Here is a 16,000-nt window from a genome sequence, read left to right as displayed (position 1 = left end):
ACCAACATTAATTGGGTAAATTTCCTTGGAAATGTCCCCTAAGAAGTAGCAAAATTCCAACTTGGATGGAAAATAGGAAAAAATAAATGCTGACTTACTAAAATCAGAGAGAGGCTAAACATCAAATAAAAGGAAGGAATAATATCTAACTCCCAGCTTGCCTGCAAAACAAGCCCGGAAATTTCTAACGCTGAAAACTTTTGGAACGGTCAGGAAGTCGGTGGAAGCCCATGGAATGAGGATTTCAAATCTGCTTCCTCTGCTCCGATTGTCAAGGGAAGAGGGAGTTAAACATGCCTGTTTACTCCTATTCGAAAAAGGATCTCTCATTTATGGGAGTAACAATCCAAAGGAACTCCAATCTTACTTGGATTTGACAGCTGAAACTCTCAGCAGAGTTGCGAAGTTTCAGCGGAACAAAAGAGCCACAATTCCTGGAAAAACAAAATGCAACTCAGCAAAAGACAGCAATTCCATTGACAAATGCATGGAGGAGGAGGAGGAGGATGACACCAGGAACACAAACCAGCTGAAAGCAACGATTTATTGGAAAGGGCTGGAAATCAAATGGACAGTCTCTGGTCATGCTCAGGCATTTCTCCAGGAGTCAGAGAGAAAAGTGGGAACCCTGCACTGGGATAAGGCCTTCCTGTGGCTTCACTTCCTACTGGCTCTCTCCTTTTTTGCCAACTACCTGCAAGAGGAAAAACAGCAGGAATAAAGTTTCAAACAGGAGGTCCTTGGTTCAGGCAGACTGAAGTGCAGCTCCCAGGGAGCGAGTCCAGGCTGGGCCCAGGGGAGCTCCGGGAATCTGGGATTGCCCGTGGAATTAAAGGGCTGGAAAAGCAGGACCCACCTGCTGGGTTTAGTGCTGGGACACAGCAAGGCCTCGGCTCAGGGGCAGCAGTTGGAGCCGGGACCGCAGGAGAACGCCCCAAAGCCGGGTTAAACATCCTGCGTGACATGCAGCACGCTCCAGGAGAAACTCGGGTGGGAGAAGCCCCCGGATGCTCCACGTTCCTTGCCTTTAGCTGCTTTGCCTCCCTCAGAATGCTGACCTCGCCGTGCAGCTCCTACAAAATAGGAGAACCTATGGGAATCATCCACTGGTGGATCTCTAGTTATTAAGAAACAAAATGTGTCCAAGCTCTACTGCAAAGCAGCAGCTCCGAGGAGACATAGGGATTTATTCCAGAGGGGACACAAGTACTTCACAGCTTTTAATACATAAATGAATAGGAGCAGAAATTTTGCGTTTATTTTAGGTCTGATGATGTCCACAGTTGCACAAGCATGGAGGGGCCGTAATCACATTCCTATGTTATTTAGGATATTTTGAATGGCAATATATAACAAACCAATATGTCTCATAATCTGCTATTCAAAGGAAACTAATCATAAGCCGATAACGTGCAGTTTGGGGTCTATCTGTAATTTACCACACTTTTGGTTAAATTACAGCTCCTGACTGTAAAACCCCTGAGAAATCACAATTTTAATCAATTACACCTCAAAATAAAAGAATTGTGATACATAATGGCATTAAAAATTATATTCTTGCATATATAACGCAGACCTTTATCAAATACCAAAAGGTATAGAAAATCTATTTGGTAATTGCTTTGATGTCTCCTGTGAATACAGCAAATTACAAGACCCTCCTGTCGCTACAATAAGATTTGAATGTATCCACTTTCTGGAGTGTATATTGGACAAGAACAAATATTTGCAAAGGTCCGGTTTCACTTCGAACTTCTTCCAAGCAGTTGTCTCCTGTCTGATGCAGATATTTTAGTATTTTGTTGATGGATTATGATATGGATTAAGACAACAGCACACTTCTTGGTCTTTTCAGCTACGTACTGAAAAATTACCTACACAAGAAATGAAAAGCCTTACCCGAATGAATTTACCTCTCGGACAGAAGTTACAGCAATCATCTGCCTGCCTTTGACGACAGTAGCTTCTCTCTGAGAACTTCTGCCCAGTGTTGAAATGTTTCTGGTAGATCTTCAAGCATTCCCCATCTGAGGCTTTTCTCCTCCACAGAAATCCTGCAGAAAGGAAAGCTAAACCAGAAAAGTTGTTTGTAAGAGATTCAAACAAGTCACACCTAGATATATAACAGCAGGAGAAGGAAGCAAAAGTTTTGGGTGGGTGGTCTGACAAATATTGAAAAGAAACAAATTGTTTTTCTAACACAGTAGGCCCATGAAAGCAGAACTGGCTGAAGGACCCAGGGGTTTCTTACCAAGGCACAGCAAGGTGGTACTACCTGCCTAGAGAAAATTCATAATAATCCCCTAAAAATTACAGAAAAACAACATTTTCTTTAAAATAAAAATACAACCACACCATTAAATTATCACATTGGCAATATTCACAGGTTTTCAAGTATTACACTCGAGTTGACTTAATACATTTTTCGGAGCATGCACAAATAAATATTCAGAATTCCCAAGTACCTTTCCCTGCCTTGGCAGATTCTCCTCAGAAGCAGCCAGGACTTGGAGATACTGTAATTGCTAAGACACTTAAAAAAAAAAAAAATTTGAATTCCAGCCTTTGAGATCACTTTATCTGGCAGGAGGGCAGTAGGATTCCTATTTGCTCAAACAGGATTCAGCCCTTCCTGCTGAGATGCCCCCAGAAAGCTGGCTCAGAATCACCAGTGAAGGTCAGAGCTGTTGGTGAAGCTGTTTTCCACTGTGTTATCTGATTGCTTCAACATCATTTCCCCGTATTCACCAATTTCCCTCTTGTGCATGAAATCAATGCATCAATTTACTTCCTGACTCCCAAAGCTCATTCTGCTTTTCATTTAAAGAAAAAGAGAGTGAAAATCAATCCAAAATGGTTCCGCAGCTGCTGAATTATTCTCTGCCTCGTGTCTTTACCGATGCTGAGGGGCACTATCATGCAGCTGCTTCTAGGAACTGGACTTCACCTCACCGAGTGGGTGGCGAGGGAGGCTCCGTCCGTCCCTGGATACGAACGCTGCGGGAAAAGGAAAGACCTCAGCGGCCCGGCCCCGGCCGAGCCCGGCAGCCCCCCCGGCCCTTCCTGCCCCGCTCCCCCTCAGAGGAGAGGGGCTGCGCGCCCCGGCCCACGGTCCCCTCCCTACCTGCAGCCGGGCTCGGCGGGCTCGGGCCGGGCTCGCCTCGGTTCGGCTCCACCCGGCGCGGTTCGGCCGCTCTCGGCCAAGCGGCGCTCGGCTCCGCTCGCTCCGCAGCCCCGGCCGCAGGCGAGGGCTCGGTGTGTGCGGCGGGAGCGGCGGGCGCGGAGCGGAGCGGGGCCGGCGGGCGCCGGAGCCGTCCGGAGGCCTCTCGGGCGGGCGCGACCCCGGGAGGGCGGCGGCATCTCGCCTCCGGCGGGCCGCACGACGGGCCGGTGTCCGCGGCGCCGCCCGGCCGGGCTCCAGCGGGCCCGGGCTCTCCGCCTCAGCCGGGGGCACCGGGGACGGGCGGCGGCCGGCCGTGAGGAGCGAGGCGCTTTTGTCCCTCCCACACATCTCCAGCCTTCAGCTTGGGAGCTCTGGGCCCCTCCCTCATACACCGATTCTCCAATTGGTGGAGAGCCGCCGCAGTGACTGCTGCGCTGGCCTGAAGCTTGAGATCCCGCAGTCGCTGCTGCTGCTGCTGCTTCAGCCTTGCCGCGTGCACCGTGCAGCCCCATCTCCTCCTCCTCCTCCTCTTTCTCCCGATCCTCCTCCCTGGGATGTGGGCAGACCCAGAGGGTAAGTGGAAGCCCTGGCTCACCTCAACCGTTCTCATCCCCCGCCCTGTCACAGGACCCCACAAGTTCACTCAGGGGAGGCACGGCCAGGCCACTGGGCCGTATGGGGGAGCAGATAATTCCCAGCATCAGAGGGTGACCTCCCACCATGCACCAGCCAAGCATGCTTTGTCCCTGCCCACCCTCTCTCTTCCTGCCTCCAGCTCAGGACTTCTGTCCCACCAGCTCCAACACAGAGCCTTGGGCACACGGGTAGAAGAAACAAGAGTGGTGCCAAAAGAGGCCTTGAGGCTTGAGTTTGCCTGCAAGATGTCCTCCCCCTGCAGGGAGCCCATGGGTGCCAGGCAAATCTGAGATCCACAGGGTGCTGAGGGCCCCTTAGAGCAGCCCCTAATTTATTAGGGAGCTGCATCTGCTAAACGGTGTTTCAGGCACTGCTGTCACACAGAGATTTTTACCACAAGCCCGTGAGACTTTATGCTTCCAGGGCAGGCAGCATCAGCCACAGAAAGGCAGGATTGATCTCTGGGCTGGGCTGGTGTTCTGGCCCTATCAGGGAGCCCCAAGCCTGGACAAAAATGCTCTTTCCTATCAAGCATCCTCTATCCTGCGTACCATGTCCAGGTCTTTGGCAGACACAGGTCCTGGCACAGGTGCTTCTCCTGGGGGGAACCATCACCCCAAATAAGCAGCAAGGGTGCTGTTCTCGCAGTCAGACAGCAGCTCTAGCTGGGAGGGAGGGGATAAAATGGCTAAAATCTGCAGCAGACAACCATTGTTGAAAGTAAAACAGAGAATCAAAAAGAGCGTGAAGTCAAACAAGAAAGCAACTCTGAGGAGGGTGAAGAGCATAGAATCATAGAAGCACAGAATGATTTTGGGGTGAAAAGGACCTTTAAAGGCCATTCAGTCCAAGCCCTCTGCCATGGGCAGGGACACCTTCCCTGCTGAGAGCTCCAAAAAACCTGGCCTTGAACGTTTCCAGGGATGGGGCTCCACCATACGTTTGGGTAACATATGGCAGTGTTTATCTATCCCTCACACAGAAGATTAATTTCTTACTATCTGATCTGAATCCCATGTTCCCCTGCCAGCACCTCCATTTGCCATTTCCCCTTTAGCACCTCCAGTCATCTCCTTCCTGCACCCTTTCCTGTCTCCATCCTCCCTCCTAGCAGAGTTGCAGGTTATCCAGTAGCTCCTGAGTGGCCTCTTTGCCAACATCGGGTCTGCTGAGGTGTCATGCGTGGCACTCGTAGGGGACATATGCATCTTACCAGTGCATCCTGCCCACTGGAGCATCTGCTTCCACTGGGCCCGGGCCAGCCAGGCTGCAGCTGAAGGTGATGGGGAAAAGATCACGTCCCAGTACAAAATCGGTTTGTGCAATATCATCCAATTTGTGCACGCCACAGTTCAGCAGACAGAAGAGCAGTGTGAGTAGAGGAAGGAGCCCTGCCAGAGCCCTCCTCCTCAGCAGGATGGCATCTGATGTCTCATCGGGTGTAAGAGCTCCTGAAACCCTGCAGCTGCTGGGGCATATGACTAGCAGGGTTGGGCAGGGCAGCAGACCAAAAATGCCCCTCAGAGCTCCTGCCATGTGGCACAAGGAACCCCTCTGCGTGTCAGAAAGCTGCCACCAAATTTCCTGGAACTGCAGGATTGACACAGCCAGAATCACGAAAGAGAAAACTGGGGGCAAATCTTTTGGAGGACAGAATTCTTTTTAAAGAAGCACCGCACACCAGTATCTACTCTATTCTTAAGAGGCTTCTGTAGGCTTGCAGGGTGTCTGGGGTCTCCTGAAGCATGGCGTGACCCCCTGCTGGCCATTGCACCCTGCTTTCCACTCCATCCCTGTATGTGCCATCAGCCAGACCCCAGTTCATGCCATCCATGTCCCACACACTCAGGGGACCTCTCCACTGGCTTTTCCCTTGACAGAGCCATTGCTGGTGCAGTTCTGTGCAGGTTCTGTGCTGCAGCCCAATACAAGGCAGGGCTTCCTGAATGTCAGCTGGGGTGGCAGAGACCTCGCTGATTTTGAGGTAGATAGACAGCACTGGGGGTCATGGCAGCCATCACAGGTGGCAGAGCTGATCAGCAAGAGCCTCAAGAAGCAGAGGTCAGAGTGCTCATGGAGCACTTTGTCTCCATGTGGATATGCAGAGCAACTTCCTCAGGCTGAAGAGGTATGGGATGGCAATTTTGGAGAGACAAGGTGAGCCCACCGTGACCCTGCAAGAGCTACCCCCACGCTGGGGCCCAGCCCTGCCCACAGAACTTGCCCCACACCTTTGCTCTCATTCCCCAGAGCTGCCTGTGGCCACGGTCTTTGCGCACAGCCCCAGGCTAGAGCGGCTGCTGCCTGTTTGCCACGCCAGCGGCTTCCACCCCAATCCCATCAGCGTGGCCTGGCTGCGGGACGGCCAAGAGGTGCCTCCGGGCCCGGCGTTTAACAGCAGCCCCATCCTGCCCAAGGCTGACCTCACCCACCAGCTCTGCAGTGTCCTGGCCATGGCCCCCCGTGCTGGGCACAGCTGTGTCAGCCGTGTGAGCCACCAGAGCCTGGGCGCCCGCAGCCTTCTCATCCCGTGGGGTAGGTTCCATTCAGACATGGGGTGCAGGCTGCAGATGACAGCCACTGGCCCTGTGAGGGGCAGCACCTGATGGGCGCTGTCACTCTCACACAGTCGCCCTCTTCCCTCCCTGTCCCAGCAAAGCACAGCACATCCCCTACCATCAGCGTCACCATTGCGGTGCTGCTTCTTGTGGCCACAGCCTCTGCTTGGGTATTTTGGTGGCGGAAGCACAGGTGAGCTCTCCCTCCCATCACCTGCGGTAAGATTTATGGGCATGTAGGTCAGTGCAGGGGTTGCAGCAGCAGCAGCAGCTCTGTAGGGGTTAAGCCCCTGAGTGCCATCAGAGCTCACACATAGCCTTTGCAGGAAGGGTAATGAGGGTGCATGAGAGAGCCAAGAATTTATCATGTGAGGCCTGTTTGCCCACAGAGCAACAACTCTTCTACTCTCTCGTGGAGTCCCCGGAACCCCCATCCCCTCTCTAGATCACTGACCCCTGCCCTGCTCTTTGGACCACCCCCGTGCCCTTAGACCATTGGTTCCTGATCCCTATTTAGGCCCGTGCACAGCACATGGCCAGGTCTTTCTGTCCCTGAACCCTCTGGTGTGCTGGAACAAACCTTGCTGGAATTTATCATAACAACAGTCCCTTCTTGCCTCTCTTTGCTGAGCCTAGCCACGGCATGTGTGATGTGAGTCTGACTGCTTAGCCCGAATCCTCCGCGAGTGGCTTTTCCACAGGAGATGTTTATGGGGCTCTAAGTAGCAGCTCCACCATGCAAAAAGCACACTGCTAGAGATCTTTGTCTCGGCTCCAGCTCTGCAACAATTCAGCTGATTTGAATATCACCACTAAGTCCACTCCAGAGTCAATATCCCAGCCGCACCGTCCTTTTCAGCTGCAGCCCTAGAGTCCCCATCCCTGCCCCACAGTCACTATGCCAGCCCTTTCATCATTTCACCATGCACCTCTCAGTTCCTTTCTCAGCTCTGCGGTTTCTTTCCATTACCACTCACAATTGCAGCCCCACAGTGATTTCAGCAGCAGCCCTACAGCGGCTATCACAGGCCCAGACAATATCTGTGCAAGCCTGGGATTTCTGGTGCAATCTTCCATTCCCCTTTTCAGGTCTAGTGATCCTGTTCCATTTTCAGTCACAATAGGCAGTGCAAACATCAATATCACAGGCCTACAGAGATTTCAGCACACAAATCCTACAGTCTTTACACCCGTCCTATAGTTCCTATGCCATTAACAATGTCTATCCCACCCTCTGGTGATTTCAAGTGGAGTTCTAGAAAGCCCTTCCCAGCCCCAGTGGTTATAGCTCTTAACCCACAAGCTTTATTTCACGGCCAGCTGGGTTCTTCTTCATCCAGCCCTACGTGTGTGTTTCTCCACCTCCACAGCCTGAATCTTGTCCTGCTTTAAATAGGCAGGATCTTCATCTTGGCACCAGCCCGGTAACAATTCAGCTCTGAGCCCTACAGTGTCTATGCTCACCCTGCAGTCAATATCCCAGCCCCACTGTGATTTCAGCCCCAGCCCTTTAGTGCCACACCCAGAGCCAGGCAATATCCCAGCAGCGCCAGCTTCTAAGGAGCCATCTTAGAGCAATCCCTTTTCATCTGTACACCCCTCTCCTCCCAATTTCAGCCTCAAGACCCAGCCCCAACATCAATATCACAGGCCTACAATGATTTCAGCACAGCAATGATACAGGCTCTATGTCAGCCCTGGAGTTTCTATGGCCTTGGCAGTCTCTATGCCACCGCTGCAGCGATTTCAGCTGGAGCCCTGCAGAGTCCCCTTCCCAGCCCCAGTGATTTCAGCTCTCGACCCGCAAGCTTTATTTCAAGTCCAGCACAGTTCTTCCAGCTCTGCGTGCGTTTTTCTGCCTGTCTCTGCCAGGTGTAGCTGCTGCAGGTTGAGACAACAGGGTCCTTTTTTTGTCTCTAGTTGTGCGGTTTCAGCTTTAGCTCTAGAAATGGTATTCCACCTCCATCCCATTAATCTTTATTCCATTACCAACCCCTGGGCACATGTCCCATTTCACAGTCGCTTCCCAGGTCTACATTCACTATCCCCTTTGAACAGTGACTGCAATTGCAGCACTGCAGTGCCCAGTGATTTCAGCTTCAGTCCCACAAGCTTTATTTCACTGCCAGCTCTTCTATTCCACTTCTGTCTCCACATCTTCCCAGCAGTGGCACAAAATGCTGCTTCTGGTTCTCAGAGTATGATTTTTTTATTTTTGCTCTAGCTCTGTGTTGTTTCAGCTCAGCTCCTGTTCCCATATTCAAGCCTCAACCTGCTAATCCTTACTGCAGCAACAGCTCTCCAGTCCCTACCCCAGCCCTTACAGCGATTTCAGCTCCAGCCCGCAGTTCCCGTCCCGGCTCCATATTCCCCAGAGCAGCCCCCCAGGGGTTTTACCCCAAAGCCTACCATCTTTGTGTCTCCTCCAGCTCTGCTGTCTCAGCTCCAGCTCCTCAGCTTCCCACTGCCTGCAGCTAAAACTGCTACTGCTTCTCACTGCAGCCCGGGGCTGTTGAGAAGGCCACAAGTCAGTCATTGTCATCACTTCAATGTCTTTAGGAGTTGTATCACCCACCCTCCTGGGTTCTCAACCTTGGGGACACTTGAAGCCCGAAGGCCAACATGTATCTCCCCCCTTCCCCTGGGTCTCAGGCCAGCACTTGTCCGAAAGCCCTCCAGCTCCCCCAGGCAGCACCAGGGGCTGGAAAGAGCCACTGGGCCCCTGCTCCCTCATCCCAAAAGGTGTCCACGGGTTGGTTCTCGGGGCCTGGAGCCCTCCGAGCCCCCATAGCCTCAGCCTCTGCTGGGTACCACGGGGCAAGGGCTGGTAACCCCCCCCGGCATCTCTTGCAGGCCCTGAGCTGCAGCTCCATCCCCTTCTCCCGTGGGGAGAACCCTCCAGCCCCAGCATTTCCACTGTTCCACACTGTTTTGGGCCTGCCTCTAGTGCCAAGGGCTTTATTCCACATCCTGGGGCTTTCTGTCTCTACTGGGCTCACAACTGCTGTTTCAGCCCTAGCCCTACAACCTTTACTGAATTAACATCAGATATTTAGGAAAGAAAAAAAAAAAAAAAAAAAAAAAAAAAAAAAAAAAAAAAAACCACGAGCCAAAAATAGTGCATTGAAACAAGCAAAATAATGAAAAGATGCAATAAATATGAAAAACATAGTTACTTCTAATAAAAGCAAAATAAAATAAGAAAAAGTGCAAAAACTGCTTTTAAATCCAGAAACTACACAAGCGCTTCTCGCCGGGCCCTGGTAGCCGCAGCCGGTCCTCCTGCGCCGCACCAGGCCCCGCACCAGGCCTCCGGCCTCCCTTGGTACGGCTGGCGCCACTGCCCCAGGACACCGCCGGCCCCCAGACACTGGCGCAGGCGGACGCGGGAGTCGCGTCCGTGCTCACCTTCGCTCCCCGGGCCGGCAGCTGCGGACATCCCGTCCCGGCGCAGCGGCGCTCTTGCCGATCGACCGCACAGCGCCAAACGCCGCTCCCCGTCCCGCCGCCGGACTGACGCCCCCGGCCCCTCAGGCTGCTATTTATGCCCCAGGGCCGGCCAGCTCAGCCAATCACAAGCGGATGCAGCGCCGGCCCCGACAATCCCTGTTGAGGAAGCGCCGGCCAGGTGAGCCCAACCAATCACAAGCGGAGGCAGCGCCGGCCCCGCCAATCCCAGCTCGGCCAGGCGAGCCCCCCCCGCTGTCCCCTCATGTCCCCGCTCCCGCCAGGGCCGCCGGATCGGGGCCGGGGGGTTCGGGGCCCGGGCTGAGGGCGCGGCGGCGTTGCGGTCGCGATCGGGACCGGGAGCGCTCCGGGCGGCACGAGCCGCTCCTGCTCCGCCCGCAGCCGGCGCTGAGGCGGCGTCCTGCCGGGGCTCCGGGCACGAGAGGACGGCGGCGGCGATTTCCTGGTGCCGGCAGGGCTGTTGGGTGAGAGGATCTCAGTGTGAGACAAGTGACCATCTGAAACACACAAACAATAAGGGATGCTCAGAGTTGCACCAGAAACACTACTGCCCTGACGACACAAATATATGAATTGTAGAAAACACAAACAAATGTGCAGCAAAAAAAAGCCAACTCTTATTACTGCTAGTCCATTTTCCAAATATAATAAAAATAACCCCATCTCCATTCCCCTCAAAAAACTTCCAAAATACACACCCAAAACCCCCCCAACTTAAAGACCTGCCTCTAACCAAATAAGCATAAACCCCACATCTTTTAAACTATATAAATTCATTAACCTAATGCATCAAAACCACAGAATTTTTAATCCTTAGTCAACACCATATACACCGATCCATCACTATATACAAAAACAAATCCTATTTTCTATTAATAAAATAACAAAAAAGTCTCAACTTTTAACTACAAAAAAAACCATAAAAACACCTAATTAAAAATAAAATAATGTCATTATAAGTAAGCAAAAACTTCAAACAAACTTCCTCCAAAATAAGTATTTTAAATGCCAAAACCCCTCAAATATTTAAAATAACTACTTCAGAAATGCCTTCTGTACATTCCAGACTGATTTTGGGAGCAAAGCAAGGAAAGAAAAAGCACACAGCCCGTTTTAAGAAAACAGTGTTTACTCCTGTGCATTCCCTGTCCAGTGTGTTCAGCCCAAGCACAGATAGACTGCAGCACACAGATCTCCTTTGCTCTTTGTTAGTTTTAGCCAGCTAAAGCAAAGACTTCTTTTTCCCTTTTTCTTCTGACTGTTTAAACCTGCTGCAGACTGGAAAACCCAGAGAAGCACAACAATAAACAAATCAATCCACAAAAATAAAAACAGCAGAAATATACTCAAATTAACAGCACCAAAACCAGTTATTCCTGACTCAATAAACCCATAATTCCTCAAAACCATCAAAACAAACAGACCACCTATAAATACACACAAAACCAAAATATCCATTTGACTACAAACAATATCTCCTAAATTATCCAAAACTATAAAACATACACTCTAATCAAGCAGGCTAAATAAACAAACCCCTACAACACCACAAACAATAATGTCATCATAAATATTAAGAAACCCTAAAAAATGAACTACATCACACTCTCTCAAACCCACTAAAACAAACACTAGATGCTCACCACGATAAAAGCCACCACTAAATAAATAAAAACCTCCCCTATACCTCACACCACAGCCAATTACACCACTGTAAACCTTAGAAAACAAACCCTGGAAAAACACAATATCCCCCAAAAACAATTCAAAACCAAACTCAGTTCAAAAATACTCTGACCATGTGAACTATGAAACCAAACACGAAATAAATACACCACATGTCTCATCACACCGTCTACAAACAGAATAAAGCCACACAATAAATCATTAAAAACCACCAAACAGAAAAAACCCAGCTCTACCCAACCTGAATCCCTCCACACAACACACAAAACCCCAATAACACATTTCAGAAGTCTCTCAAGAAGAGCTACTTAGATTAATTCTACCTCAAATACAAACAAACCCACCCATAAAGTTATCCTCACTCAAAAACCTGATTATGTATAATAAATAATACTCCAAAAAGTCACGCAAAATACTACATATCCCCTAAGTACATAATATTGAATAAAAGCCACATAGAAACATCATTATTTATTAAAATTCCAGCTGAAAAGAAAATTCCTCCACTTCAGACACTGACAACAACAGAAGAGGAGTTTCTCCAATCAATTTGAACTCCTTTTGTCTCCATAACTCCTTTTTCTTCTGGGAGCACCGGGGAGGGATTGGTGAGACGAAGCTGAAAAGAAAAAAAACATTCCCCCAATAAACCCAAAGTGGCTTATCTGTTTAGCATAGAAGTTTGTCCCTTGTCGTCCCCCGAGGAAATGCTCCAAACCCAAATGCTCCTGCAGCCTCGTCATGAACCACGGCCAGAACTCAGGATAAATTCCTCATTCTTCACAGCTCGATATCGAATTGAGCTGATGCTCCCCTTTTAAACCGCCCCCGGCTGGAACCGGCCCCTCGTTATCCATCCCAGCTGCACCTGTGCCTGCCCTGTCCCCTCTACATTAATTCTAATTTACCGGTTTCTCTTCGCTGCCTTCCCCGGGAGCGCCCAGCACGGCTCCAGCGGCGACAGCGAGTGCTCCAGCTCCGGGCACAGCGCCAGCGTGTCCCGCCCGCCCGCCGGCCGGGGGATCGGCAGCGGCCCCGACACCGCCTTGAATGGCCCGCCGAGGAAGCGGCAGTGACGGCGGACACCGGCCGGGAGCGCCCCGGAACTGGCCCCGGCTCGTTCGGTTCGGCTGAGGGGGGCGACGTTCGGGGAAACTCGGCTGGGTTCGGCTGTTCGGCGATTTCCGTCAGCCGTCGGCTCTTCTCGGCTGTTCGGCAACACTCGGTCATTTTCGTCCCTCCCCGGCTCTGTTCGGTGACGCCGCGACTTACGTCACTTTCACCCCTCCCCGCCGCCATCTTGAAAAGGTCAGGCGCAGCGAACCGCGCCGCCATCTTGGTTGCGGCACACTTAAGGACCCCATCAGTGTATACAACAAGCGCCTGACTAAAATGTCTACCCTGAACCCGCCCGCGGCGCGGCTGAACCCACAGTGCATGTCCCTACACCTGGAAACGCCGCAGAAAATTGTCCCCGGGCGGCGCCGTGGTGGGGATTTTTATGCAGGCACTAAGATAGACACACCACAGGTCCTCTCTGTTTCCCGCCCTTTTGGCCGCCATCTTTAGAAGGTCAAGCGCCGCGAGTCGCGCCGCCATCTTGGTTGTGGCATCCCCCCAAATGTCCCCCTCGGCTGCTCGCACAGGCGCCTGACCACATCGCCTGCCCGAACACTGCCGTGGCGCCGCTCAGCCCCCATCCCGTGCCCGCGCACCTGCGTACGCCGCGGAAAAAATCGCTCCCGGGCGGCTCCGTGGCCTAGGTCGCGCGCAGGGAGCCGGCTGCCACGTGTCCGGGGGTCCTCGCATTTTTTCTCGCCTTTTTGGCCATGATCTTTCGGTCCTCGGGCGGCAAAACTGCCCGTGAGCTCACAGCCCGGGGCTGCTACGGCGGAGAACTGCAGTACCGCTTTTTATGCACGAGATGGCAGCATTGCCTTACAGTTCACAGCCCAGGGCTGCTACGGGCACGGGGGAGAGCTGCAGTACCGCTCTGTGTCCACACGATGGCAGCATTGCCTCACAGTTCAGAGCCCGGTGCCAGGGAGGGGGGGCTGCAGTACCGCTCTGTGTCCACACGGTGGCAGCGCTGCCGCAGGGAGAGGAGGCAGAAAAGAACGTGGCCAAAATTCCCCTTCCAAACATCCCCGAAAATAAAAGCCCCAAAAGACCCCCAACCACAACAACTACGAGAACCCTGCCATCAACCAAGCCAAAACAAAAATAGCCTTAATTTTATGCTATATTTCCATATTTCTTCTATTTCTTATTAAGATATTTCTATTATCTCATGTATTTATCTAGTATAATTTATCTATTTATATAATCTACCTATTTATATTATTAAAATTTGTTTATTATATCATGTTCATTTTATTAGGTATATTTTACATACTATAATATATGGAACATGTAATAATAGTGTAACTAAAGATATTATTCTTAGATGTTATAGTTGTCTTTTTGTTATGTATATATTTATTTTTTTGTATCTTTATTTTTTTTGGTAGCATTTATTTCTTGATATTTTAAACTATATGACTTCATTAACCTAACAGATCAAAACCAGAGTTAATTAGAATTGAAAGACTGGTTTTCTAAGGGGTAAACACTTAATCTTTATTAAAATAAAAATACATTCTAATAAATAATATAAAAATAATTTAAAAATAATAATATAAAATGAAATAATTTTCTCTTTCTGCGTGCTTTTGGGGGGATTGTTTGTGGGGGCTTTGTTTTGGGGGTTTTTTTGTTTGCTTAGTTTTAGATTTCTTGGGTAATAAACAAGGAGGTTCAGAGAGTTATAAAATAAAATGTCCACTTAGTTTAATTGCTATCCCCTAACCCCTAACCCTAACACCTAACCTGCTACCCTGACCCTTGACCCCCTGACTCCTGACCCCTGGCCCCTGACCTTTGACCCCCGAACCTTGACCCCTGACCTATGGCCTCTTGACCTTTGACCTCTGACCTATGTCCCCTGACCTTTGACATATGACCTATGACCTATGACCTTTGACCCCTGACCTATGACCCTTGACCTTTGACCTATGGCCCTTGACCTTTGACCTATGACCCTTGACCCTTGACCTTTGACCTATGACCTTTTGACCTATGACCCTTGACCTTTGACCCTTGACCCTTGACCTTTGACCTATGACCCTTGACCTTTGACCTATGACCTTTGACCCTTGACCTTTGACCTTTGACCTTTGACCCTTGATCTTTGACCTGTGACCCTTGACCTTTGACCTATGACCTTTGACCCCTGACCTTTGACCCTTGACCTTTGACCTATGACCCCCTGACCTTTGACCCTTGACCTTTGACCTATGACCTGTGACCCTTGACCTATGACCCTTGACCTTTGACCCTTGACCTTTGACCCATGACCTTTGACCTATGACCTTTGCCCTATGGCCCTTGACCTTTGACCTTTGACCTATGACCCTTGACCTTTGACCCATGACCTTTGACCTATGACCTATGACCTTTGACCTATGACCTACGACCTTTGAGCTTTGACCTATGACCTATGGCCTTTGACCCTTGACCTTTGACCTGTGGCCCCTGACCTTTGACCCTTGACCTATGACCTTTGACCCATGACCCCCTGACCTTTGACCTATGACCTTTGACCTATATCCCCTGACCTTTGACCTATGACCTTCGACCCCTGACATATGACCTTTGAACTATAACCCCTGACTTACAACCTTTAACCTATGACCCCCTGACCCCCGGCCTTTGACCCTGACCCCCTGACCTTTGACCGTAATGCATTCTGAACCCTAAAATCAACCCCACATGTAACCCTATATGTAAATGTAACCCTGCATAATTAATTGGGTGGTTTGAATATTTAATTAGATCACCAGCATAATTAATTGAGCGATTTGCATATGTGTAGGTAATTAATTAGGTTATTTGCATAGGGTGATTAATTATTCAACTGGCTAATTGGGTCATTAGTGGTCCAGGTAGGAGTGGGGGGTGTGGTGATTAAGCAGTCATCTATAATCAGCTGCTCCCAGCTGGAGGACTAATTAGGGGGGCATACAGTATGTATACCCTGTGTATAGGGGGGGGCTATAGGGTGTATATATAAATTAAAAAGAATAAAAATAATAAGTCTGGTGCAGTGGTAGGAATTTTCATGCGGCCAGGGACCAAATATTTTTATTTATTTAAAGTTTTTTTTAATATTTGTTCCTTGGCCGCATGAAAATTCCTACCACTGCACCAGAGTTAGAAATAAAGTTAAACTTTATTTCTAACTTTAAATTACAAAGAAAGAGAAAGAGAGAAACAGAGAAAAAACAGAGAGAGAGAGCGAAACAGACAGAGAAACAAAGCAAAAAAGAGTCAGAGCAACAGAGAAACACAGTGAGTTAGAGCGAAAGAGAGACTTGGAGAGAAACAGAGTTGTTAGAGTGGAAGTAAAAGAGAAACAGCATTAGAGCGAAACTGAGACAGAGTGAGCGTG

The 16,000-nt window shown here is 50.1% G+C and overlaps 1 protein-coding gene and 1 long non-coding RNA gene across 3 annotated transcripts in view; one reads left to right on the top strand and one right to left on the bottom strand.

Annotated features, from left to right (window-relative positions):
- Positions 1 to 300: 300 nt before the first annotated feature.
- LOC310907101 lies at positions 301 to 2,891 on the bottom strand. Of its 2 annotated transcripts, XR_014589549.1 has the most exons (4): positions 1,914 to 2,891; positions 857 to 1,073; positions 527 to 694; positions 301 to 434 (listed from the first exon to the last, which is right to left on the bottom strand). It is a non-coding gene; the product is annotated as an uncharacterized lncRNA (long non-coding RNA). The 2 variants fall into 2 exon arrangements; XR_014589550.1 differs by lacking the exon at positions 301 to 434 and having other exon boundaries at positions 531 to 694; positions 1,900 to 2,891.
- A 333-nt stretch (positions 2,892 to 3,224) lies between these two features.
- Positions 3,225 to 16,000, top strand: part of LOC310907097 (antigen-presenting glycoprotein CD1d-like) — a 56,588-nt gene continuing 43,812 nt past the window's right edge. Inside the window, exon 1 of the mRNA XM_083856967.1 lies at positions 3,225 to 3,736. Coding sequence (XP_083713093.1) covers positions 3,718 to 3,736 — 19 coding nt within the window. The 5' untranslated portion in view covers positions 3,225 to 3,717. The remainder of the gene's footprint in view (positions 3,737 to 16,000) is intronic.

The sequence above is a fragment of the Zosterops lateralis genome (assembly GCF_965231275.1).
Source record: "Zosterops lateralis genome assembly, chromosome: 3".
NCBI lineage: Eukaryota > Metazoa > Chordata > Aves > Passeriformes > Zosteropidae > Zosterops > Zosterops lateralis.
This window is presented reverse-complemented; position numbering and strand designations above follow the sequence as displayed.